A 24,493-nucleotide genomic window follows, 5' to 3' on the forward strand; every position below is an offset into this window, starting at 1 on the left:
CCTAGCTAGCACCAGGCCTCTCCCTCTCTCTGTCCCTGCTAGCACCAGGCCTTTACCTCTCCTCTCCCTGGCTAGCACCAGGCCTCTACCTCTCCCTGTCCCTAGCTAGCACCAGGCCTCTCCCTCTCCCTGGCTAGCACCAGGCCTTTACTTCTCCCTCTCCCTGGCTAGCACCAGGCCTTTACCTCTCCCTCTCCCTGGCTAGCACCAGGCCTCTACCTCTCCCTGTCCCTAGCTAGCACCAGGCCTCTCCCTCTCCCTGGCTAGCACCAGGCCTTTACCTCTACCTCTCCCTGGCTAGCACCAGGCCTCTCCCTGGCTAGCACCAGGCGAGGCCATCTGTTCCCCTACAATAGGGCCCTCTGCCATTTCCACATGCCTCTCTCCGTGGCCACAGCCAACTACATGGAAATGTACGAGATACACATAGACCTCTATTCATCCCTCTCCCACCCCATGAGACCATGGACGGTTAATCTCAGTCACATCTGCCACAGTTGCTTCCAAAATGTTTGTTGGGATGGATGGATGGGGGGGGGTCTTGAGGTCTTGTTCTGAATAAAGGTCAACTTAAGCTCCCCCCCCCCATCCCCCAAACAAAGAGCAGAGGTGCAAGTACATGCATTTGGTATTTTGATCTTTTCATATTCATCACATCCACCTCAACACGTTGGTACCATAATATAACAGCCGAAATGTCAGAGTAGCACAGGTTATTAGCGCAAACAGAACTACAGAGAGAGAGAGAGAGAGAGAGAGAGAGAGAGAGAGAGAGAGAGAGAGAGAGAGAGAGAGAGAGAGAGAGAGAGAGAGAGAGAGAGATAGATGGAATTTTGGATCAGGCATTAATTCCCTCTTCTGTATGTCTGTCTGTGTCCACAGACGACAACAAGACGATCCGGTTGCCAATAGTGACCATGTTTACAGTCAACATTCCATTTAAGGAGAGCACTAAGGAGGTGACAATAGCTCCGTGGTGATTTGCAGCAATACGCCACATCGGACAAAGCCAACGGTGACAGATGGATTCAGACGTTCAGACGGGTTTAGTTCGTGTTCAAGTCGATCTTTACACAAAACCCACATAGACTCGGAGTGCATTCAAGACTTAACAGAGTTACACAAACCTGCCATAGAAACATGTCCAAAGGAAAACCTGCCATAGAAAGTGTCATAGAACTCGAGACAACTCTACCGTGTTTTTTGTTGTTGTGCAAGAGCCTGTTCGACATGGTCTTGAGTAAGACTTGAATAATAGTTGCGATAGTTCATTCAGACTGCCAAACAGACGATGTCAGAAGATATTCGGCTCGTTGACAGGAGCAGTTTCCTCAGTTCCTGCTGCCCGTGGGGAAGATGACAGACAACTGTTCCATGGGAGAGTTTTATGAACCAGCTGAACTTCAGCGTAAATGTCCCGTGGTTAATCTTTCCTCAATCTGCTGTTGGAAGGGTAAATGGAATGGCCCAACCTTTGGTGAATGAGCAGTACTGTAAATAACAATTATAACCCGTAATAAAACACTATTGTATAATATCATGATAATATACTACATTTACTCCACATCATTTTTCTAAAGGGCACATATTGGTTTATTGTCTCTCAGCAGTACTCCTCCTAGAGCTGCGTGTGTGTGTGTGTGTGTGTGTGTGTGTGTGTGTGTGTGTGTGTGTGTGTGTATGTGTGTGTGTGTGTGTGTGTGTGTGTGTGTGTGTGTGTGTGTGTGTGTGTGTGTGTGTGTGTGTAGGAGGATGTCTATGTGGGCAGACAACGTAGGCACCTTTGCATAACGATTACATCATATAAACCAACCTTACATTTGTGTGTGATTGCAAATCACGAAATACCAAGTGAATTTAGAAAGCTGCTCAGCACATCCCACACAGCCAAAATATGTCCTGTGTGTGGACTTTGTGGAGAGGCCAGAGGAACGCAAGGAGAGGGGTTGGAGTGACGTTGATGGATGGTTGTGACTGACCTGTTTTGCAGCAGTCCCAGCATCTTCCCTCTTGGTACGTCCAGGAGAGATCCACTGTGCTGTCACCGTCTGTCCCCTTAACTCTCCTGTCAAAGACACAAACACAGGAGGTCAATGAGGAGCAAGACACATTCATTACCACACAGGAGGTCAATGAGGAGCAAGACACATTCATTACCACACAGGAGGTCAATGAGGAGCAAGACACATTCATTACCACACAGGAGGTCAATGAGGAGCAAGACACATTCATTACCACACAGGAGGTCAATGAGGAGCAAGACACATTCATTACCACACAGGAGGTCAATGAGGAGCAAGACAGATTCATTACCACACAGGAGGTCAATGAGGAGTAAGACACATTCATTACCACACAATAAGAGGGCAACAGTGGGGTTGTGGCTCTCAAGAAGATTATAAAGGAGTTATATAGAGGGTTCCAGAGATTGTTTCATTTACTGATCTATAAATGGCTAATTAATTCAGATTAAGGTTGTTTGTTCTCAGTTTTTTTTTAGCTGTTTTGAATGTGGGTAACTATAAGGGTGGTTACGGTTGTGGATGACAGTGGGCAGCAGGGGAGGTATGCAACCATAATGCTCTATGTTGCCTTTGTGCTGTGGCCTACGACTAACTAGCAGAGGGCATTTCATCCAGACTATTCACAGAGGAAAACTCCCTTGAAAAAAAAATTTTTGGAATGTGAATGAGTCAAGGTCCAGAATGAGTCAAGGTCCTGACTATATCAAGGTCCAGAATGAGTCAAGGTGCAGAATGAGTCAAGGTCCAGAATGCGTCAAGGTCCAAACTATATCAAGGTCCAGAATGAGTCAAGGTGCAGAATGAGTCAAGGTCCAGAATGAGTCACGGTGCAGAATGGGTCAAGGTGCAGAATGGGTCAAGGTCCTGACTATATCAAGGTCCAGAATGAGTCAAGGTGCAGAATGAGTCAAGGTCCAGAATGAGTCAAGGTTCAAACTATATCAAGGTCCAGAATGAGTCAAGGTGCAGAATGAGTCAAGGTCCAGAATGAGTCAAGGTGCAGAATGGGTCAAGGTCCAAACTATATCAAGGTCCAGAATGAGTCAAGGTGCAGAATGAGTCAAGGTGCAGAATGAGTCAAGGTGCAGAACGAGTCAAGGTCCAGAACGAGTCAAGGTCCAAACTATATCAAGGTCCAGAATGAGTCAAGGTGCAGAATGAGTCAAGGCCCAGAATGAGTCAATGTCCAGAATGAGTGAAGGCCCAGAATGAGTCAAGGTCCAGAACGATTCAAGGTCCAAACTATATCATGGTCCAGAATGAGTCAAGGTGCAGAATGAGTCAAGGGTCAGACTCACAATACATGAATAATAACTGGAGCACAAATGAATTACAGTCAGATTGTTGTAGTCATAAGAAACAGCGACCTTGAACTAAAACGGTATATATTAACTCTCCACTGCCATCTCAACCATTCCTCCACTTAAACCGTGATGATGAATGCAGATGGTCAACAGCCATTTTTTTTTTGGGGGCAGAGCGAGACGGAGAGAGAGACTTGATGACTACATTACCTCCAATGAATCTCTAGCCCAATCAGAGGCCACAAAATAACACTTCTGTGGTCCCCCCCCCGGTGCACATTTTGTTTTTTTGCTCTAGCACAATACAGCTAATTAATATGATAAACGAATCATAAAGCTTTGATTATTTTAATTAGCTGTGTAGTGCTAGGGTGCTTGGGGGGGGGTTGGGAAACACTGCTATAGGGAATAGGGTGCCATTTTGTGCGAAGTCAATGTACTACTGTCGGGGAAAAGACACAAGGTATGTGTTGATCTTTATTATTTATAACCTAGGTAGCTATTCTCTGTAACGTGAGTCATGGTCATGCTGTATGCTGAACATCAACAGACACATTCATGTCTTTTTCAAAGGGTCATTGTATCCGCTGAGAAATCAAGGTCTGCTCTCCTTTTCTTTCCTCTCATGTATTTTCCATTCCATTCCTCTCCTCTAATTAATTTTCCTTTCCTCTCCTCTCATTTCCTTTCCTCTCCTCTCATTTCCTTTCCTCTCCTCTCATTTCCTTTCCTCTCATTTCCTTTCCTCTCCTCTCATTTCCTTTCCTTTCCTCTCCTATAATTTCCTTTCCTCTCCTCTCATTACCTTTCCTTTCCTCTCATTTCCTTTCCTCTCCTCTCATTTCCTTTCCTCTCCTCTCATTACCTTTCCTTTCCTCTCATTTCCTTTCCTTTCCTCTCATTTCCTTTCCTTTCCTCTCATTTCCTTTCCTTTCCTCTCCTCTCATTTGCTTTACTTTCCTCTCCTCTAATTTCCTTTCCTCTCCTCTAATTTCCTTTGCTCTCCTCTCATTTCCTTTCCTTTCCTCTCCTCTCATTTCCTTTCCTCTCATTTCCCTTCCTCTCCTCTAATTTCCTTTCCTCTCCTCTCCTCTCATTTCCTTTCCTCTCCTCTCATTTCCTTTCCTCTCCTCTCATTTCCTTTCCTCTCCTCTAATTTCCTTTCCTCTCCTCTCCTCTCCTCTCATTTCCTTTCCTCTCCTCTCATTTCCTTTCCTCTCCTGTAATTTACTTTACTTTCCTCTAATTTCCTTTCCTTTCCTCTCCTCTAATTTACTTTACTTTCCTCTAATTTACTTTCCTCTCCTCTCAGTTCCTTTTCTTTCCTGTAATTTCCTCTCCTCTCTCCCTCCATGTACCACTGAATGAGAGAATCCCCCTGCCTGTGGACGCAAACCCAGAATCATCCTTCCAGGAAATGAGAAAGAACAAACTTGGGCATGGAGAGGATAGACTCCTCGTTTGTCTGAGTCTAGCCCCACAACTATCGTCTGCTCGATCTCTGGCCTACTGATTGAATGAGTCACCGCCGGGGCCAATCAGGTGGTGCCGGGTCATTAACAAGGACCCTTGCATAGAAGACACATGGAAATAAATAGGCTTATCATTATGCTGCATTATGGTCAATACCAAATCAACACTGTCGCTATGGCAGTTAAATAGAGAGGTGTGGGTGTGGAGAGAGCGAGAGAGAGAGCGAGAGAGAGAGGGGGGAGGGAGAGAGAGAGAGAGAGAGATCGCCGATTGAATGATTCCTGTCTAGATGGGGAAATAGCCAGTACTTGATCAGAACATTAGTGGTTTAAGACATCTCTATTCTGAGGTCTTGTTGTGGGGGCTTTACGCACCCCTCGTGATGAGACCTAAGTATGTTATGTTCAGCCTTATCATGCACATCCCAGTCATTCTGAATCTGAGATAAACATCTAATGGTTTTTGCTGTGCTGATGCTGTTGTCACTGAAGCAGATAACATTGGCAAGTCTCTACACAGACAACTGATCAACGCTCTTTGATTTGAATACAAAGTCCCCGTTGTGTGTAATTAAGTCGAGGCACCAGTCCATGATGGCGAAGCTGCGAACACCACATACCCTGCCCTCTAACCCCGCAGTCGCCATAATTGTGCCTTTTTGCCTTTAATTGTGTGGCTTTTGGGTCGAGGGCTCTCTGAGAAAGACAATGGCCACCCAGCAAGAGAGAGAATGGCTTTGTGTTGAACCTCTTTCCACGCCTGTGTCAGGTACCGCTTTTGAAAGCACATCCAAACCACACTGCAAATGCTGTCAAAACACCTTGTTAACCACTGTTGGACATCTATTAACAGCCTCTCATATCGGAATACGTTCATTCTCCTCAGTGCATTTCTACATAACACCTATTCAGTCAGTGCTTTGCGGGGGGATTTTGTATGTGAGCCACACAGGTTTTTTTTAGTGTGGGGTTGGTGGATAATCATAGCTTACCCAATGGGCGATTTTGGCTTTTTAAAATATGAATTCAGATAATCCCCTCTGTGTTACCTCAAAGGTGGGTTTCAGATCAAATGATACGCTCCCGGTTAAGGTCACCAATTAATAACTGATATGAGTGAGAGGACTCCATAAATGTCAGCAGTATTTTCCCTGTACCTTCTACAGGGAATTATTACCACCATAACATTTGAGTCTTTCACAATCAGAATTGGGACGGTGAAATACAATTGAGTGGAACACAACAGGAATGTCACGGAGCACCCGACCCGAGTAACAAAAAGGTATTGACAATCATTTCAAATACTTTGTCTGGGTTTGATTGAGCTTGCCTGGCGCAAAGGAACCAATATCTGTCCAATCGAGGCAGACTAATGCAAACGCACAAAGTGTTTGAAAGATTTCAAGTAGTACTTGAACGCAGGTCTACACGGAGCATCTATCCAGGTTGTCTGGATGGGGTCTGTTTTTGTACTCCTTTTGTGACTTGACTACCACACCTCTGACCTGTAAGACAACCGTATGGACTCACCCATCTCCCCCAGATCTCCTCTCCAACACCCACCCCAGCCATATTCTCTTTCCCCTCCCATAGCTAAACCATCAGAAACATCCACACTGCAGCCCTATAGCTAGACCCTCAGAAACATCCACACCTCCCCTCCCATAGCTAAACCCTCAGAAACATCCACACCTCCCCTCCCATAGCTAAACCCTCAGAAACATCCACACCTCCCTCCCATAGCTAAACCCAGAAACATCCAGCTAAACCCTCAGAAACATCCACACCTCCATAGCTAAACCCTCAGAAACATCCACACCTCCCCTCCCATAGCTAAACCCTCAGAAACATCCACACCTCCCCTCCCATAGCTAAACCCTCAGAAACATCCACACCTCCCCTCCCCCATAGCTAAACCCTCAGAAACATCTCCTCCCATAGCTAAACCCTCAGAAACATCTACACCCCCCCCTCCCATAGCTAAACCCTTAGAAACATCCACACTGCAGCCCTATAGCTAAACCCTCAGAAACATCTACACCTCCCCTCCCATAGCTATACACCCAGAAACATCCACACTGCAGCCCTATAGCAGCCTGACCAGTTTCAGGGAGGTTAATACCGACTCCATTTTGGGGCTTTATGAAATTGACCTCTCATGACCATAGATGTATTATTGATCTATTGATTGATCAGCTGTGGTATGTGTTGCGTCTGTGAGTGTCTGCCAGATCTGTCTTAGTGCCTGGTTTTTCTCTGCAGAGGCACTTAGGGAAATCTAAGTGTCAAAAGGTATGATCAGAAGCAGTTGGATATACCCTCTAGAATACCACACAGAACTGCTGAGGCGAAGCACTTCAAATGAAGGAAATTACTAAAAATGAGTGCCCAGAAATTCATCTTCCGGATATCCTGTCTTACCGTAAAACTAGCTTGTACAGGAAGTTGCACATCTGTTATGAAAAATTGCCCGGTTGAATAAAAAACAGACGTCAGACTCCAAACCAAGACATTTTAAGCTGTGGCACACTCAAGTAACCTTTCCCGAGACCAGAAAACGTACATTGGCTCCCCAAACGAATGTCTATGCTTTAGCGCAGTGGGCTAACAGAATCTTCTGGCACGCAGGAGACCCAGTGTTCAAACCCAAGGTCGATCACACAAGCAACAGCATACAGTAGGAAAATACTGTGCCAGGCTGCCAAGCTCCAGAAATGCCACAGCGACTCCCCTGCTCTGTCATTAACGGCATATTCTCTGCAGAAATCATTAACCCAGCGTAATGGCTTTCACACACCGCATTAGAGAGTGGAGGGGGAATGGGGTCCTCCATCACTATTGCCCCCCAAAATGATGGACCGCAGCTAGACGAAGGCTCCGGGGCGGTTAATGAACGCCCAGCGCCCAGTCAACAAATCACCACTTTCCCCCTTTCTATTCTCTCCATCTCTCCGTCTCTCTTCGCAGGCAACACTTTCAAAGGGACCTCCATTGAGGCTTTTTCAATTACTGTGTGTGTGTGTGTGTGTGTGTGTGTGTGTGTGTGTGTGTGTGTGTGTGTGTGTGTGTGTGTGTGTGTGTGTGTGTGTGTGTGTGTGTGTATATATATATATATAAATTATATATCTTGGAATCTATCTATAAATACATACATACATAAATTACAGATCTTGGAATCTATCTAGGGTTAAATAATCTCCAGTTCGAGGGTGTGTAATCTCTCTAGGGTTAAATCATCTCCAGTTACAGGGTGTGTAATCTCTCTAGGGTTAAATCATCTCCAGTTACAGGGTGTGTAATCTCTCTAGGGTTAAATAATCTCCAGTTACATGGTGTGGAATCTCTCTAGGGTTAATAATCTCCAGTTACATGGTGTGTAAACTCTCTAGGGTTAAATAATCTCCAGTTCGAGTGTGTGTAATCTCTCTAGGGTTAAATCATCTCCAGTTACAGGATGTGGAATCTCTCTAGGGTTAAATAATCTCCAGTTCGAGGGTGTGGAATCTCTCTAGGGTTAATAATCTCCAGTTTCAGGGTGTGGAATCTCTCTAGGGTTAAATAATCTCCAGTTCGAGGGTGTGTAATCTCTCTAGGGTTAAATCATCTCCAGTTACAGGATGTGGAATCTCTCTAGGGTTAAATAATCTCCAGTTCGAGGGTGTGGAATCTCTCTAGGGTTAATAATCTCCAGTTTCAGGGTGTGGAATCTCTCTAGGGTTAAATAATCTGCAGTTCGAGGGTGTGTAATCCCTCTAGGGTTAAATAATCTCCAGTTACATGGTGTGGAATCTCTCTAGGGTTAATAATCTCCAGTTACATGGTGTGGAATCTCTCTAGGGTTAATAATCTCCAGTTTCAGGGTGTGGAATCTCTCTAGGGTTAAATAATCTGCAGTTCGAGGGTGTGTAATCTCTCTAGGGTTAAATCATCTCCAGTTACAGGATGTGGAATCTCTCTAGGGTTAATAATATTTGATGTCTGTCTGCTTCTCTCTCTCTCCAAGCTTGCCCATGGTTCTATTCCAAATGACACCCTATTCCCTATATAGTGAACTACTTTTGACCAGAATCCTATGGGCCCTTGTCAAAAGTAGTGCCCTATATAGGGAATAGGGTGCCATTTGTGACTCACCCTATGTCTCCGAATAATGCTGTTAGTACAGCTGGTTGTGCTTTATGTCTGTGTGTGTAGGGAGAAGTAAAGTGTGTGGTACAGTATGGCAGGGTTGTTTCCAGACTTCCTGCACTCTTCTAGCCCACTCAGACAAGGGCTTGATTAGATGGAAGTAAAAAGAAAGAGTGCTCAGAGAAAATGTGTAGGTCGTACTAGTGTTGTAGGTTGTACATGTACTAGTGTTGTAGGTTGTACTAGTGTTGTAGGTCGTACTAGTGTTGTAGGTCGTACTAGTGTTGTAGGTCGTACTAGTGTTGTAGGTCGTACTAGTGTTGTAGGTCGTACTAGTGTTGTAGGTCGTACTAGTGTTGTAGGTTGTACTAGTGTTGTAGGTTGTACATGTACTAGTGTTGTAGGTCGTACTAGTGTTGTAGGTTGTACATGTACTAGTGTTGTAGGTTGTACATGTACTAGTGTTGCAGGTCGTACTAGTGTTGTAGGTTGTACTAGTGTTGTAGGTCGTACATGTACTAGTGTTGTAGGTTGTACATGCACTAGTGTTGTAGGTTGTACATGTACTAGTGTTGTAGGTTGTACATGTACTAGTGTTGTAGGTGTACTAGTGTTGTAGGTCGTACTAGTGTTGTAGGTCGTACTAGTGTACTAGGTGTGTTGTAGGTCGTACTAGTGTTGTAGGTCGTTGTAGGTGTACTGGTGTTGTAGGTCGTACTAGTGTTGTAGGTCGTACATGTACTAGTGTTGTAGGTCGTACTAGTGTTGTAGGTCGTACATGTACTAGTGTTGTAGGTTGTACTAGTGTTGTAGGTCATACATGTAATAGTGTTGTAGGTTGTACTAGTGTTGTAGGTCGTACTAGTGTTGTAGGTCGTACATGTAATAGTGTTGTAGGTCGTACTAGTGTTGTAGGTCGTACTAGTGTTGTAGGTCGTACATGTACTAGTGTTGTAGGTTGTACTAGTGTTGTAGGTCGTACTAGTGTTGTAGGTCGTACTAGTGTTGTAGGTGTACTGGTGTTGTAGGTCGTACTAGTGTTGTAGGTCGTACATGTAATAGTGTTGTAGGTCGTACTAGTGTTGTAGGTGTACTGGTGTTGTAGGTCGTACTAGTGTTGTAGGTCGTACATGTAATAGTGTTGTAGGTCGTACTAGTGTTGTAGGTCGTACTAGTGTTGTAGGTCGTACATGTACTAGTGTTGTAGGTTGTACTAGTGTTGTAGGTCGTACATGTAATAGTGTTGTAGGTTGTACTAGTGTTGTAGGTTGTACATGTACTAGTGTTGTAGGTTGTACTAGTGTTGTAGGTCGTACTAGTGTTGTAGGTCGTACTAGTGTTGTAGGTTGTACTAGTGTTGTAGGTCGTACTAGTGTTGTAGGTCGTACATGTACTAGTGTTGTAGGTCGTACATGTACTAGTGTTGTAGGTTGTACATGTACTAGTGCTGGGAAAATATAAAAGATAGAAACAGCCCAAAACCATGAGCTCATCGTAGGAAAATGTTTGATGTTGAGCTAACTTCGCCAGTGCATTCTTTTCCAAATATGTAACTAAATATGTAGCTAAAATACATTATTAAGAACTAAAGAACTAAAATACATTAGTTGCTGCTTTTGCAACAGCTAATGGGTATCCTAATAAAATACCAAATACGGTTTTAGTCAACACATGGACAAAATCTTACCAAATAACTTTTGGCACAATGCACACTTAGGACTTGGGAGAGCCATTAGGAAACTAAAGAAGTGATGAAGGAGAAAACTCTGGCTTTCTCAAGCGCTTGTTTCACATCCCCCTTTCTCGCCTCACAATGCTGTTTTCCCACATTGATTGAGAAGAACGAAAGGAAGAAACCAATTGAACCACGGGGGGAAAAAGCTACGGATGGTTTCTCTTGACATAGTGTCCATGAGAATGTCACAGAGGAGGACAGACAGGATAGGATGGTTTCTCTTGACATAGTGTCCACGAGAATGTCACAGAGGAGGACAGACAGGATAGGATGGTTTCTCTTGACATAGTGTCCACGAGAATGTCCTAGAGGAGGACAGACAGGATAGGATGGTTTCTCTTGACATAGTGTCCACGAGAATATCCCAGAGGAGGACAGACAGGATAGGATGGTTTCTCTTGACATATGTCCATGAGAATGTCACAGAGGAGGACAGACAGGATAGGATGGTTTCTCTTGACATATGTCCATGAGAATGTCACAGAGGAGGACAGACAGGATAGGATGGTTTCTCTTGACATATGTCCATGAGAATGTCACAGAGGAGGACAGACAGGATAGGATGGTTTCTCTTGACATATGTCCATGAGCGTCATTATCGGAGGTCTCTGCGTCGCTTTGAGCGTAGTGACACATCGTCCTGCCGGGTAACTGACCCGTCTGTCAGTGAGTTTGGGTCAAAAGACAAAGTTAACAGCCAAAGTGACATTATTCACCCAAAACTGAGACGACCTAAATTGATTGACACACAAAATGGCTTCTGTGTTTCCTCGAGGCTGTTACTGTCTGTGTGAGGGTCGACGCTGGAGACGAGAAGCAGGTAGAGGGAGTGAACATTTAATAAATAAACTTCTGTGTTTCCTCGAGGCTGTTACTATCGTGCTTCTACACCTGCATTGCTTGCTGTGTGGGGTTTTAGGCTGGGTTTCTGTACAGCACTTTGAGATATCAGCTGATGTACGAAGGGCTATATAAATAAATTTGATTTGATTTGATTTGAGGGTCGACGCTGGAGACGAGAAGCAGGTAGAGGGAGTGAAGATTTAATAACCAACGGACATGAAACAGAACGGGACCAGCGTCTTGGACAGGGGAAATGCTGACACAGGGAACAAACTGAGGAGCAGACAGATATAGAGGGGGTAATCAACAAAGTAATGGGAGTCCAGGTGAGTCCAAAATTGTGCGGCTGAGCGTAATGATGGTGACAGGTGTGCGTAATGAAGGGCAGCCTGGCGCCGTCGAGCGCCAGAGAGGGGGAGCAGGCGTGGCTATCTGATCTGAATGCAATTACAATGTAGTGACTTAAATACATGTTTATACAGTGGTTTTAGTTGACTGATTAATCTAATGTAAAGTATTCCATTATAACATACTTATATCTGTGAACCCACCATAAACCCACCATAAACCCACCTTAAACACACCATAAACACACCATAAACCCACCATAAACCCACCATAAACCCACCATAAACACACCTTAAACACACCATAAACCCACCATAAACCCACCATAAACCCACCATAGTGCTTGAAAAGAGAACCTTTTTGATCCTCGTTATTGTTATTTGTATTGCATTACTATTTTTCCTTTTCATTTATTGAGCAAATTTTGATCAATTATTATTTTTTGTATTTTTTTTTTAACTCTGCAATGTTGGTTAAGGGCTCGTAAGTAGGCATTTCACGGTCCACACCTGTTGTATACGGCGCATGTGACCAATACAATTTGATTTGATTTTGGTTTGATTTAAGAGGTGAAATGAATAACGATGAACGGTGTCATCTTCCCCTCGCTAGACTAGACACTCACTCCGGTGATCCATGCTAACACTGTTCTGAAAAATCTAACCTTCAAATCAAGACCAGTGGCAGAAAACTCATTATTCTTCCTATGGCTCTGTCGTTGGATCGCTTCAAGACATTTCTTTCAGCCTAAAAATGAACCTGCCTTGTGCTGACTCACAGCCTGCTCAGTCCATGTGATTCAGAATAATGACGATTCACTCATTTGTAATCATCTGGAGCACACAGGTAGAGTTCATTACCAGCAATGCTTTCCGCAGTACACACTTTAGACTTAATGGACTAATAACAGAAAACAAAAACACAATGCAGCAGGCAAACTTTTTAGTATTTTGTTTGTTTGTTTGTTTGTTTGATTGTTGGTTTGTTTGTAGTCAACTGAGTCTGCTGAAGGAGAGCGCTGCTAGACAAACCCAGTCCTTTTTGGTTTGACAGAATGGACTTGGACAGGCCAGTTTGTAGAAGTAACATCTAGTTTAAAGTATCATGAAATGAGGAGACCTGCCTGCTCCACTGCCTGCCCAACAGGCTCCTGTTCCCCCGACCTCCTGCTCCACTGCCTGCCCAACAGGCTCCTGACCCCCCGACCTCCTGCTCCACTGCCTGCCCAACAGGCTCCTGACCCCCGACCTCCTGCTCCACTGCCTGCCCAACAGGATCCTGACCCCCGACCTCCTACTCTACTGCCTGGCCAACATGCTCCTGACCCCCGACCTCCTACTCTACTGCCTGCCCAACATGCTCCTGACCCCCGACCTCCTACTCTACTGCCTGGCCAACATGCTCCTGACCCCCCGACCTCCTACTCTACTGCCTGGCCAACATGCTCCTGACCCCTCTGACAACTCTCTCTCTCTCTCTCCCTGTTTCTCACATACCTAAACACATCTGACTACTCTCTCTCTCTTTCTCCCTGTTTCTCACATACCAAATCAAATCAAATCAAATTTTATTTGTCACATACACATGGTTAGCAGATGTTAATGCGAGTGTAGCGAAATGCTTGTGCTTCTAGTTCCGACAATGCAGTAATAACCAACAAGTAATCTAACTAACAATTCCAAAACTACTGTCTTATACACAGTGTAAGGGGATAAAGAATATGTACATAAGGATATATGAATGAGTGATGGTACAGAGCAGCATAGGCAAGATACAGTAGATGGTATCAAGTACAGTATATACATATGAGATGAGTATGTAAACAAAGTGGCATAGTTAAAGTGGCTAGTGATACATGTATTACATAAGGATGCAGTCGATGATATAGAGTACAGTATATACGTATGCATATGAGATGAATAATGTAGGGTAAGTAACATTATATAAGGTAGTATTGTTTAAAGTGGCTAGTGATATATTTACATAATTTCCCATCAATTCCCATTATTAAAGTGGCTGGAGTTGAGTCAGTGTCAGTGTCAGTGTGTTGGCAGCAGCCACTCAATGTTAGTGGTAGCTGTTTAACAGTCTGATGGCCTTGAGATAGAAGCTGTTTTTCAGTCTCTCGGTCCCAGCTTTGATGCACCTGTACTGACCTCGCCTTCTGGATGATAGCGGGGTGAACAGGCAGTGGCTCGGGTGGTTGATGTCCTTGATGACCTTTATGGCCTTCCTGTAACATCGGGTGGTGTAGGTGTCCTGGAGGGCAGGTAGTTTGCCCCCGGTGATGCGTTGTGCAGACCTCACTACCCTCTGGAGAGCCTTACGGTTGTGGGCGGAGCAGTTGCCGCTCCAGGCGGTGATACAGCCCGCCAGGATGCTCTCGATTGTGCATCTGTAGAAGTTTGTGAGTGCTTTTGGTGACAAGCCGAATTTCTTCAGCCTCCTGAGGTTGAAGAGGCGCTGCTGCGCCTTCTTCACAATGCTGTCTGTGTGAGTGGACCAAATCAGTTTGTCTGTGATGTGTATGCCGAGGAACTTAAAACTTGCTACCCTCTCCACTACTGTTCCATCGATGTGGATAGGGGGTGTTCCCTCTGCTGTTTCCTGAAGTCCACAATCATCTCCTTAGTTTTGTTGACGTTGAGTGTGAGGTTATTTTCCTGACACCACACTCCGAGGGCCCTCACCTCCTCCCTGTAGGCCGTCTCGTCGTTGTTGGTAATCAAGCCTACCACTGTTGTGTCGTCCGCAAACTTGATGATTGAGTTGGAGGCGTGCGTGGCCACGCAGTCGTGGGTGAACAGGGAGTACAGGAGAGGGCTCAGAACGCACCCTTGTGGGGCCCCAGTTTTGAGGATCAGCGGGGTGGAGATGTTGTTGCCTACCCTCACCACCTGGGGGCGGCCCATCAGGAAGTCCAGTACCCAGTTGCACAGGGCGGGGTCGAGACCCAGGGTCTCGAGCTTGATGACGAGCTTGGAGGGTACTATGGTGTTGAATGCCGAGCTGTAGTCGATGAACAGCATTCTCACATAGGTATTCCTCTTGTCCAGATGGGTTAGGGCAGTGTGCAATGTGGTTGAGATTGCATCGTCTGTGGACCTATTTGGGCGGTAAGCAAATTGGAGTGGGTCTAGGGTGTCAGGTAGGGTGGAGGTGATATGGTCCTTGACTAGTCTCTCAAAGCACTTCATGATGACGGAAGTGAGTCGTTTAGCTCAGTTACCTTAGCTTTCTTGGGAACAGGAACAATGGTGGCCCTCTTGAAGCATGTGGGAACAGCAGACTGGTATAGGGATTGATTGAATATGTCCGTAAACACACCGGCCAGCTGGTCTGTGCATGCTTTGAGGGCGCGGCTGGGGATGCCGTCTGGGCCTGCAGCCTTGCGAGGGTTAACACGTTTAAATGTCTTACTCACCTCGGCTGCAGTGAAGGAGAGTCCGCATGTTTTCGTTGCAGGCCGTGTCAGTGGCACTGTATTGTCCTCAAAGCGGGCAAAAAAGTTATTTAGTCTGCCTGGGAGCAAGACATCCTGGTCCGTGACTGGGCTGGATTTCTTCTTGTAGTCCGTGATTGACTGTAGACCCTGCCACATGCCTCTTGTGTCTGAGCCGTTGAATTGAGATTCTACTTTGTCTCTGTACTGACGCTTAGCTTGTTTGATAGCCTTGCGGAGGGAATAGCTGCACTGTTTGTATTCGGTCATGTTACCAGTCACCTTGCCCTGATTAAAAGCAGTGGTTCGCGCTTTCAGTTTCACGCGAATGCTACCATCAATCCACGGTTTCTGGTTAGGGAATGTTTTAATCGTTGCTATGGGAACGACATCTTCAACGCACGTTCTAATGAACTCGCACACCGAATCAGCGTTTTCATCAATATTGTTATCTGACGCAATACGAAACATATCCCAGTCCACGTGATGGAAGCAGTCTTGGAGTGTGGAGTCAGCTTGGTCGGACCAGCGTTGGACAGACCTCAGCGTGGGAGCCTCTTGTTTTAGTTTCTGTCTGTAGGCAGGGATCAACAAAATGGAGTCGTGGTCAGCTTTTCCGAAAGGAGGGCGGGGCAGGGCCTTATATGCGTCGCGGAAGTTAGAGTAACAATGATCCAAGGTTTTTCCACCCCTGGTTGCGCAATCGATATGCTGATAAAATTTAGGGAGTCTTGTTTTCAGATTAGCCTTGTTAAAATCCCCAGCTACAATGAATGCAGCCTCCGGATAAATGGATTCCAGTTTGCAAAGAGTCAAATAAAGTTTGTTCAGAGCCATCGATGTGTCTGCTTGGGGGGGGATATATACGGCTGTGATTATAATCGAAGAGAATTCTCTTGGTAGATAATGCGGTCTACATTTGATTGTGAGGAATTCTAAATCAGGTGAACAGAAGGATTTGAGTTCCTGTATGTTTCTTTCATCACACCATGTCTCGCTAGCCATAAGGCATACGCCCCCGCCCCTCTTCTTACCAGAAAGATGTTTGTTTCTGTCGGCGCGATGCGTGGATGCGTGGAGAGGCTGGCTGCACCGCCTCCGATAGCGTCTCTCCAGTGAACCATGTTTCCGTGAAGCAAAGAACGTTACAGTCTCTGATGTCCCTCTGGAATGCTACCATGCCTGGATTTCATCAACCTTGTTGTGAAGAGACTGGACATTGGCGAGAAGAATGCTAGGGAGTGGTGCACGATGTGCCCGTCTCCGGAATCTGACCAGAAGACCGCCTCGTTTGCCTCTTTTTCGGAGTCGTTTTTTTGGGTCGCTGCATGGGAACCATTCCGTTGTCCTGTTTGAAAGGCAGAACACAGGATCCGCGTTGCGAAAAACATATTCTTGGTCGTACTGATGGTGAGTTGACGCTGATCTTATATTCAGTAGTTCTTCTCGACTGTATGTAATGAAACCTAAGATGACCTGGGGTACTAATGTAAGAAATAACACGTAAAAAAAAAAAAACACTGCATAGTTTCCTAGGAACGCGAAGCGAGGCGGCCATCTCTGTCGGCGCCGGGAGTACCTAAACACATCTGACTACTCTCTTTCGCTCTCTCCCTGTTTCTCACATACCTAAACACATCTGACTACTCTCTTTCTCTCTCTCCCTGTTTCTCACATACCTAAACACATCTGACGACACTCTCTCTCTCTCTCTCGCGCCCAGTTTCTCACATACCTAAACACATCTGACTACTCTCTCTCTCTCTCTCTCCCTGTTTCTCACATACCTAAACACATCTGACTACTCTCTCTGTCTCAATTCAATTTCAATTCAAGGGGCTTTACTGGCATGGGGAACATATGTTTACATTGTCAAAGCAAGTGAAATAGATAATAAGCAAAAGTGAAATAACAAATAGAACATTAACAGTAAACATTACACTCACAAAAGTTCCAAAAGAATAAAGACATCAAATATCATATTATGTACATATACTGTATTAAAGTACAAAAGGGAAAATAAATAAATATAAATATAGGTTGTATTTACAATAATTTTTGTTCTTTACTGATTGCCCTTTTCCTTGTGGCAACAGGTCACAAATCTTGCTGCTGTGATGGAACACTGTGGTATTTCAACTGATAGATGTGGGAGTTAATCAACATTGGATTTGTTTTTGAACTCTTGGTGGGTCTCTATAATCTGAGGGGAAATATGTGTCTCTAATATGGTCATACATTTGGCAGGAGGTTAGGAAGTGTAGCCAGGTCTGCCTACAGTGGCCTTTCTCAAAAGCAAGGCTACGCTCACTGAGTCTGTACATAGTCAAGGATTTCCATAATGTTGGGTCAGTCATACTGGTCAGGCAGATATTCTGCCACTGTGTAATCTCTGTTTAGGGCCAAAGCATTCCAGTTTGCTCTGTTTTTTGGTAAATTCTCTCCAATGTGTCAAGTAATTATCTTCTTGTTTTCTCATGATTTGGTTGGGTCTGATTATGTTGCTGTCCTGGGGCTCCGTGGGGTCTGTCTCTGCCTCTCTCTCTCTCTCCTGCTCCCTCTCTCTCTCTCTCTGCTCCCTCTCTCTCTCTCTCTTCCTCTCTCCAGCTCCCTCTCTCTCTCTCTCTGCCTCTCTCTCTCTCTCTTATTACATTGTAAGTGTTTTATCTCTCCTATCACCCTCTACATCTCAGTGTTTTATCTCTCCTATCACCCTCTACATCTCTCAGTGTTTTATCTCTCCTATCACCCTCTACATCTCTCAGTGTTTTATCTCTCCTATCACCCTCTACATCTCTCAGTGTTTTATCTCTCCTATCACCCTCTACATCTCTCAGTGTTTTATCTCTCCTATCACCCTCTACATGTCAGTGTTTTATCTCTCCTATCACCCTCTACTTCTCTCTTACTGTTTTCTCTCTATCCCACAGGGGACCATGAAGAAGCAGGAAGAGAGAGGAAGCAAGAGGATACTCCAACGAAGCCTCCACCTCTGCCTGGGTCTCTCTGTTAACCCAGCAAGCTGTCGCTAAGGGCTTTAGAGGAAAAACAATGAGAGAGGTGACATATATCTGACAGGTCTTCCTGCGGCGTGTGAGATAGAAGAGAGAGAGAGAGAGAGAGAGAGAGAGAGAGAGAGAGAGAGAGAGACAGAGAGAGAGACAGAGAGAGAGACAGAGAGAGAGAGAGAGACAGAGACAGAGAGAGAGAGTGAGAGACAGAGAGAGAGAGTGAGAGAGTGAGAGAGAGAGACAGAGAGAGAGAGAGACAGAGAGAGAGACAGAGAGAGAGAGATGAGAGAGAGAGAGACAGAGAGAGAGAGTGAGATGAGTACCACAGACTGTGTGAACATTCCACCTTCCTTATGGACAGTATCTGTATAGAGAGGCTCCATGGTCACTAACTTGTGATAATTGGTATCACTAACTTGTGATAATTTGTATCACTAACTCCTGAGGGGAAAATCAACTTGTTATCTCAGATCTGGATCCTTCACACTAATGTCCATGCCTTTTCACATTGTTTGACACAACTCTTTTTCCGGCAACATCTGTATGGCACAAAGTGCAGAACAGACGATAAGACATAATGGTAGCTTTCATCCTGTCTTGTTCGCTACACTGCCCCATTCCAAATCATGCATGCGGAATCCCATACTGTTCCCAGTTGTTTTTCTCCTCTCCCCGGCTATCCTTTGCTCCTTCTTTCCCTCAGGTGCATAACGAGCGTACATGGAGAAAGAACTGAGAGCAACATGTTCGCTGATACGGAGTTACTGGCAAAATGGCATCAGATAACGGTCCTCAATTTTCATGCTCTCTCTGTCTGGGTCTCTCTGTCTGGGTCTCTCTGCCTGGGTTTCTCTGCCTGGGTCTCTCTGTCTGGGTCTCTCTGTCTGGGTCTCTCTGTCTGGGTTTCTCTGCCTGGATCTCTCTGCCTGGGTCTCTCTGCCTGTGTCTCTCTGTCTGGGTTTCTCTGTCTGGGTCTCTCTGTCTGGGTTTCTCTGTCTGGGTCTCTCTGCCTGGGTCTCTCTGCCTGTGTCTCTCTGTCTGGGTCTCTCTGCCTGGGTTTCTGGGTTTCTCTGTCTGGGTCTCTCTGTCTGGGTCTCTCTGTCTGGGTCTCTCTGTCTGGGTCTCTCTGTCTGGGTTTCTCTGTCTGGGTCTCTCTGTCTGGGTTTCTCTGTCTGGGTCTCTCTGCCTGGGTCTCTCTGCCTGGGTCTCTCTGTCTGGGTCTCTCTGCCTGTGTCTCTCTGTTTGGGTCTCTCTGTCTGGGTCTCTCTGTGAAACGGTGTGTGTCGGGGGAGTAAGGGGGTGAGGCAGGAAATGCTGGGGGAGAAGACGGGTATGGTGGATGAATAGGGGATGGAGGTGGGAGAGGTGTGGAGGCGCTGGTGGTGGGAGGAGAGGAGGATGATCTGCTGCCTGGCGTTCCATTCCCACCACCCCGGGCCATGGATCTTCCAACAGCCCCCGTTTCTCTCTGGCAGACAAATGAGACCGTTTGGAACGGAAAGAGCAGGAGGACAGCCCCGCTTCTCTCAGCGAGTCAGCATGTCTACACGCTTAGAAACATGCTGCTATTTAGAACCTAAAAGGGTTATTTGGCTGTCCCCATAGGATAACCCCTTTGAAGAACCCTTTTTGGTTCCATGTAGAACTATTTTGGTTCAAGGTAGAATCCTTTTGGGTTCAATCTAGGACCCTTTCTACTTGGAACGCAAAATGGTTCTACCTGGAACCAAAAAGGGTTCTACCTGGAACCAAAAGGTGTTCTACCTGGAACCAAAAAGGGTTCTACCTGGAACCAAAAAGGGTTCTACCTGGAACCAAAAAGGGTTCTACCTGGAACCAAAAAGGGTTCTACCTGGAACCAAAAAGTGTTCTACCTGGAACCAAAAAGGGTTCTACCTGGAACCAAAAAAGGGTTCCCCTGGAACCAAAAGGGGTTCTCCTATGGTACAGAGTGTACTCTCCCACTCAGAGTCAATGCAGAGGGCCTGTAAACAAGGTGGTGTTTCTGGCTTCTGGCCTCTCTTCTCGCCATCCATGATATTCAAGTGCTAAAACTCATCAGCCAATTGTAAAGTGTGCTGCAAAGGGAAAGTGGCTTCTTGTCAAGCCTGACACTGCTTAACGAGAGCCCACGGCTCTTTGCTCACCTCCTTTTCTCAATGAAACTTCCCTTATTAAGATGGCTGGATAGGTTCAACTCTACAGGGCAATGTGTTGGTCTCACTGTAATAACAAACTACAGAGCCAATCTGAAAAAGACCTATGGAAGTTTTGCGCTGTAAAGCCGCGTGGCTTTATTCCAAATTTGACAGTGGGAACCGGGAAAATAGTATTGATGGGAGAATATAGCTTCCTCTCAAGCACTCAGGTTATATAACCTGGTAATGGTTTAAATAACTACTGACACATCATCCTCCTCCAATACCGCTATACTGTGATTATCTGTTGTGTAAGAGAAAGGCTGAAATCCAGTTCATCTCTCAAGTGGTTGGAAACTTTCCCTGAACCGAGAGAACAAATACATGCATAGAGGCTATGCATGGGGCATCATAGTGGGCTACATATCCTGATATAAGGCTTTTAGAAATAGATGTACACTCTAACATAAACGGTTTCAAAAGGGTTCTGAAGCTGACCCCATAGGAGAACCCTTTTTTAAGTTCCAGGTGGAACTCTTTTGGGATCCATGTAGAACCCTCTATGGAAAGGGGTCTACATGGAACCCAAAATGGTTATACCTGGAACCATAATGGTTCTACCTGGAACCAAAAGGGATTCTTTAAAGGGTCCTCCTATGGGGACAGCCGAAGAACCCTTTTTGGTTCGAGATAGCACCTTTTTTTCTAAGTATGTACTCCCCCCTACACACTGTTAAACTACCCAGTACACACTGTTAAACTCCCCTACACACTGTTCAACTCCCCTACACACTGTTCAACTCCCCTACACACTGTTCAACTCCCCTACACACTGTTAAACTACCCAGTACACACTGTTAAACTCCCCTACACACTGTTCAACTCCCCTACACACTGTTAAACTCCCCTACACACTGTTCAACTCCCCTACACACTGTTCAACTCCCCTACACACTGTTCAACTCCTCTACACACTGTTAAACTACCCTACACACAGTGGCTATGCAATACATAAACATAACAGTTGGGATATGAATACTGACACTAAAAGGATCCCACACAGTGGACTAAAAAGGCTTTCATTAGTGGGCGGACTAAAAAGGCTTTCATTAGTGGGCGGACTAAAAAGAGCTTTCATTAGTGGGCGGACTAAAAGAGCTTTCATTAGTGGGCGGACTAAAAGGCTTTCATTAGTGGGCGGACTAAAAAGGCTTTCATTAGTGGGCGGACTAAAAGAGCTTTCATTAGTGGGCGGACTAAAAGAGCTTTCATTAGTGGGCGGACTAAAAAGGCTTTCATTAGTGGGCGGACTAAAAAGGCTTTCATTAGTGGGCGGACTAAAAAGGCTTTCATTAGTGGGCGGACTAAAAAGGCTTTCATTAGTGGGCGGACTAAAAAGGCTTTCATTAGTGGGCGGACTAAAAGGCTTTCATTAGTGGGCGGACTAAAAAGGCTTTCATTAGTGGGCGGACTAAAAAGGCTTTCATTAGTGGGCGGACTAAAAAGGCTTTCATTAGTGGGCGGACTAAAAAGGCTTTCATTAGTGGGCGGACTAAAAAGGCTTTCATTAGTGGGCGGACTAAAAAGGCTTTCATTAGTGGGCGGACTAAAAAGGGGCATGACGCCTTGTTATAGTCCACATATCAAACCTTTGAGGAGAGGGAACCTACGGTCAAACCGACTGCATATTTGTAGTTAGCAAAAGGACGGAGAGAGAAAAAGAGGTGAAATACATATAGGAGCAGGCGACTAATGAAGGTTGAGCTTTTCAGAGGAAGTCTGCCTCCTACTCATCCGTCCTCCTCCTACTCGTCCGTCCTCCTCCTGCTCTTCCGTGGAAGTTAGACCAACACTTTCTCTCCCCTTTTCGCTCTCTCTCTGAGAGCTCTCATTCCATTACATCTTCCTCAAGTTCCCGAGTCGAACCAACACTCTCTCTCCCGAGTCGAGGCCCTGAAAGGCAGAGGATGTGGACAGCAGGACTCATACGGTACTTTGTAAATAGGTCTTGCTGTAAATGCACGGAAACAAGGCATATGTGTTATAAGTAACTGCTGAGCGGAAATCAATTTGAAAAGCACAATGATGGATAAGAGATTATTGATATTTACTCCCTAAGTGTAGGCTGAAGTCGAGTGAAAGTTAGCAGTTAGCATGGGGATCGAGATGGGTTGGCTAACAAGAACTAATAAGGCAATTAAGTGATAGCTAGTTTGGACAAAATAAGAGAGAAGAGTACTGTTGATGATAAACTGAGAGAAAATAGCTTGTTTCAAATGCATTAGCTGTGGTTTGACATAAAAGGTGGAGAAACAAATTGAATGTTGTTTATTTTTTATTTTTCTTAAAGTCCTCTGCCACATCCCGACTCAGGGTCTCTGTATAAACCTTTGTTGATTTTGACAGATTAGATCACAGTCTCATCTCCTCCCTCCAAAAATGATCCGACATGACTTGAATTAGCTTTGCTCCGAGACGTATAGCGTTGGAATTAGATTTGTTTCCGCCCCGAGATATAGGCAATGGAACCAGTGTGACTATACAATCTCTCTCTATGAGTCTGTTTACATGAACACTTATAATTTGATATTAAACTGATTATAAAATATGGAAATAGTTATGTAAACGCCTCTCTCTTTTCTTAAATCAGCGTAAGGTCCAAATTTAAGTAAGCATATGCCGATTAAAACACCTGGTTTTCTGAGCGATCTTTAGAATTATTAGGACAGCTGAATCGGCGTTCCGGAGGTGTATTTGATCTGCATATGTGCCAGCAGCGCCAGCCTCCCTCTTACGCACGTGAGTGAAGTGAGTTCGGAAAAACTGAAAAGTATGCGTCTTCGACAAATACAAATAAAATAGTTAAATAACGAGCCTAGTTGGTTTAGCCACGGAAAAATACGGGGATCCTTCCCGCTAGCCATGATTGGCTGAGATAATGGATGGGCTGGACATGCCGACAGAATGAGTTCGGATTGGTCTGCCATGTAGCACGCTTCTGTCTATAACATGAGCTGGTCAGTGTAGATAATCCATTCTATGTGTGGCCCTCCACTTTCTGGAGGACCGAGTTTTAAATTCAGTGCAATGCCCGGTGTTATTAGATTATGATAGCTAAGGAGATGGAGAAAATTCTGGCGTTTGATTGCAAATTTGCAGAGGGTGTCGAAAAGAGAACACACAGAAGGCTGTTGTATAAAACACCTTTCTCCAGCTTACATCTTCAAACTAAGGGGAACCACGGCATCCGTGACAGAGAGGGAGAAGAGTCCACCGATGTATACCGGTAAAATAGTCTAGCTAGCTACATTTTCAGATATTACAGGTTTTAATTTTGTCAGAAAGTAATTTTCATTTCAAGTTAAAGTGTACTGTTAGCTAGTTAGCTAATGTTACCTGGCTGGCTCGCTAGCTAACGGTATGTGTATGATCTGTGTAGTAATATTATTAATATGTCAGAGCCATTTACATTAATAGTTATAGCCTAATGAAATCAAAATCAAATCAAATCAAATTTATTTATATAGCCCTTCGTACATCAGCTGATATCTCAAAGTGCTGTACAGAAACCCAGCCTAAAACCCCAAACAGCAAGCAATGCAGGTGTAGAAGCACGAATGAACCTGTTGAACCTGATTGGTTAGCTACCTGCAGCTTCATGGAGGGTAGTAACGCTATGAGTTGGGATCATGGTTAATTGTTTAGTTAGCTAGCTAGCTACATGTCTAAACAAAAGACCGCTCTGAATCAGAAAGGTGCGGAAGCCGACCTTGATCAACATCCACGTCTTTGGCGCCCGGGGAACAGTGGATTAACTGCCTTGCTCAGGGGCAGAACGACAGTTTTTTACCAGCTCGGGGATTCCATCCACCAACCTTTCGGTTACTGGCCCAATGCTCTAACCACTAGGCTACCTGCCGCCCCTACACTCTAACCACTAGGCTACCTGCCGCCCCTACACTCTAACCACTAGGCTACCTACCGCCCCTACACTCTAACCACTAGGCTACCTACCGCCCCTCCCCTCTAACCACTAGGCTACCTGCCGCCG

The 24,493-nt window shown here is 45.2% G+C and overlaps 1 protein-coding gene across 1 annotated transcript in view; it reads right to left on the reverse strand.

Moving 5' to 3' along the window:
* adam19a (ADAM metallopeptidase domain 19a) overlaps positions 1-24,493 on the reverse strand; it is a 225,117-nt gene that overhangs the window by 195,583 nt on the left and 5,041 nt on the right. Inside the window, exon 2 of the mRNA XM_042297818.1 lies at positions 1,980-2,065. Coding sequence (XP_042153752.1) covers positions 1,980-2,065 — 86 coding nt within the window. The remainder of the gene's footprint in view (positions 1-1,979; positions 2,066-24,493) is intronic.

Source organism: Oncorhynchus tshawytscha, linkage group LG15, assembly GCF_018296145.1.
Source record: "Oncorhynchus tshawytscha isolate Ot180627B linkage group LG15, Otsh_v2.0, whole genome shotgun sequence".
In the NCBI taxonomy this organism is placed as follows: domain Eukaryota; kingdom Metazoa; phylum Chordata; class Actinopteri; order Salmoniformes; family Salmonidae; genus Oncorhynchus; species Oncorhynchus tshawytscha.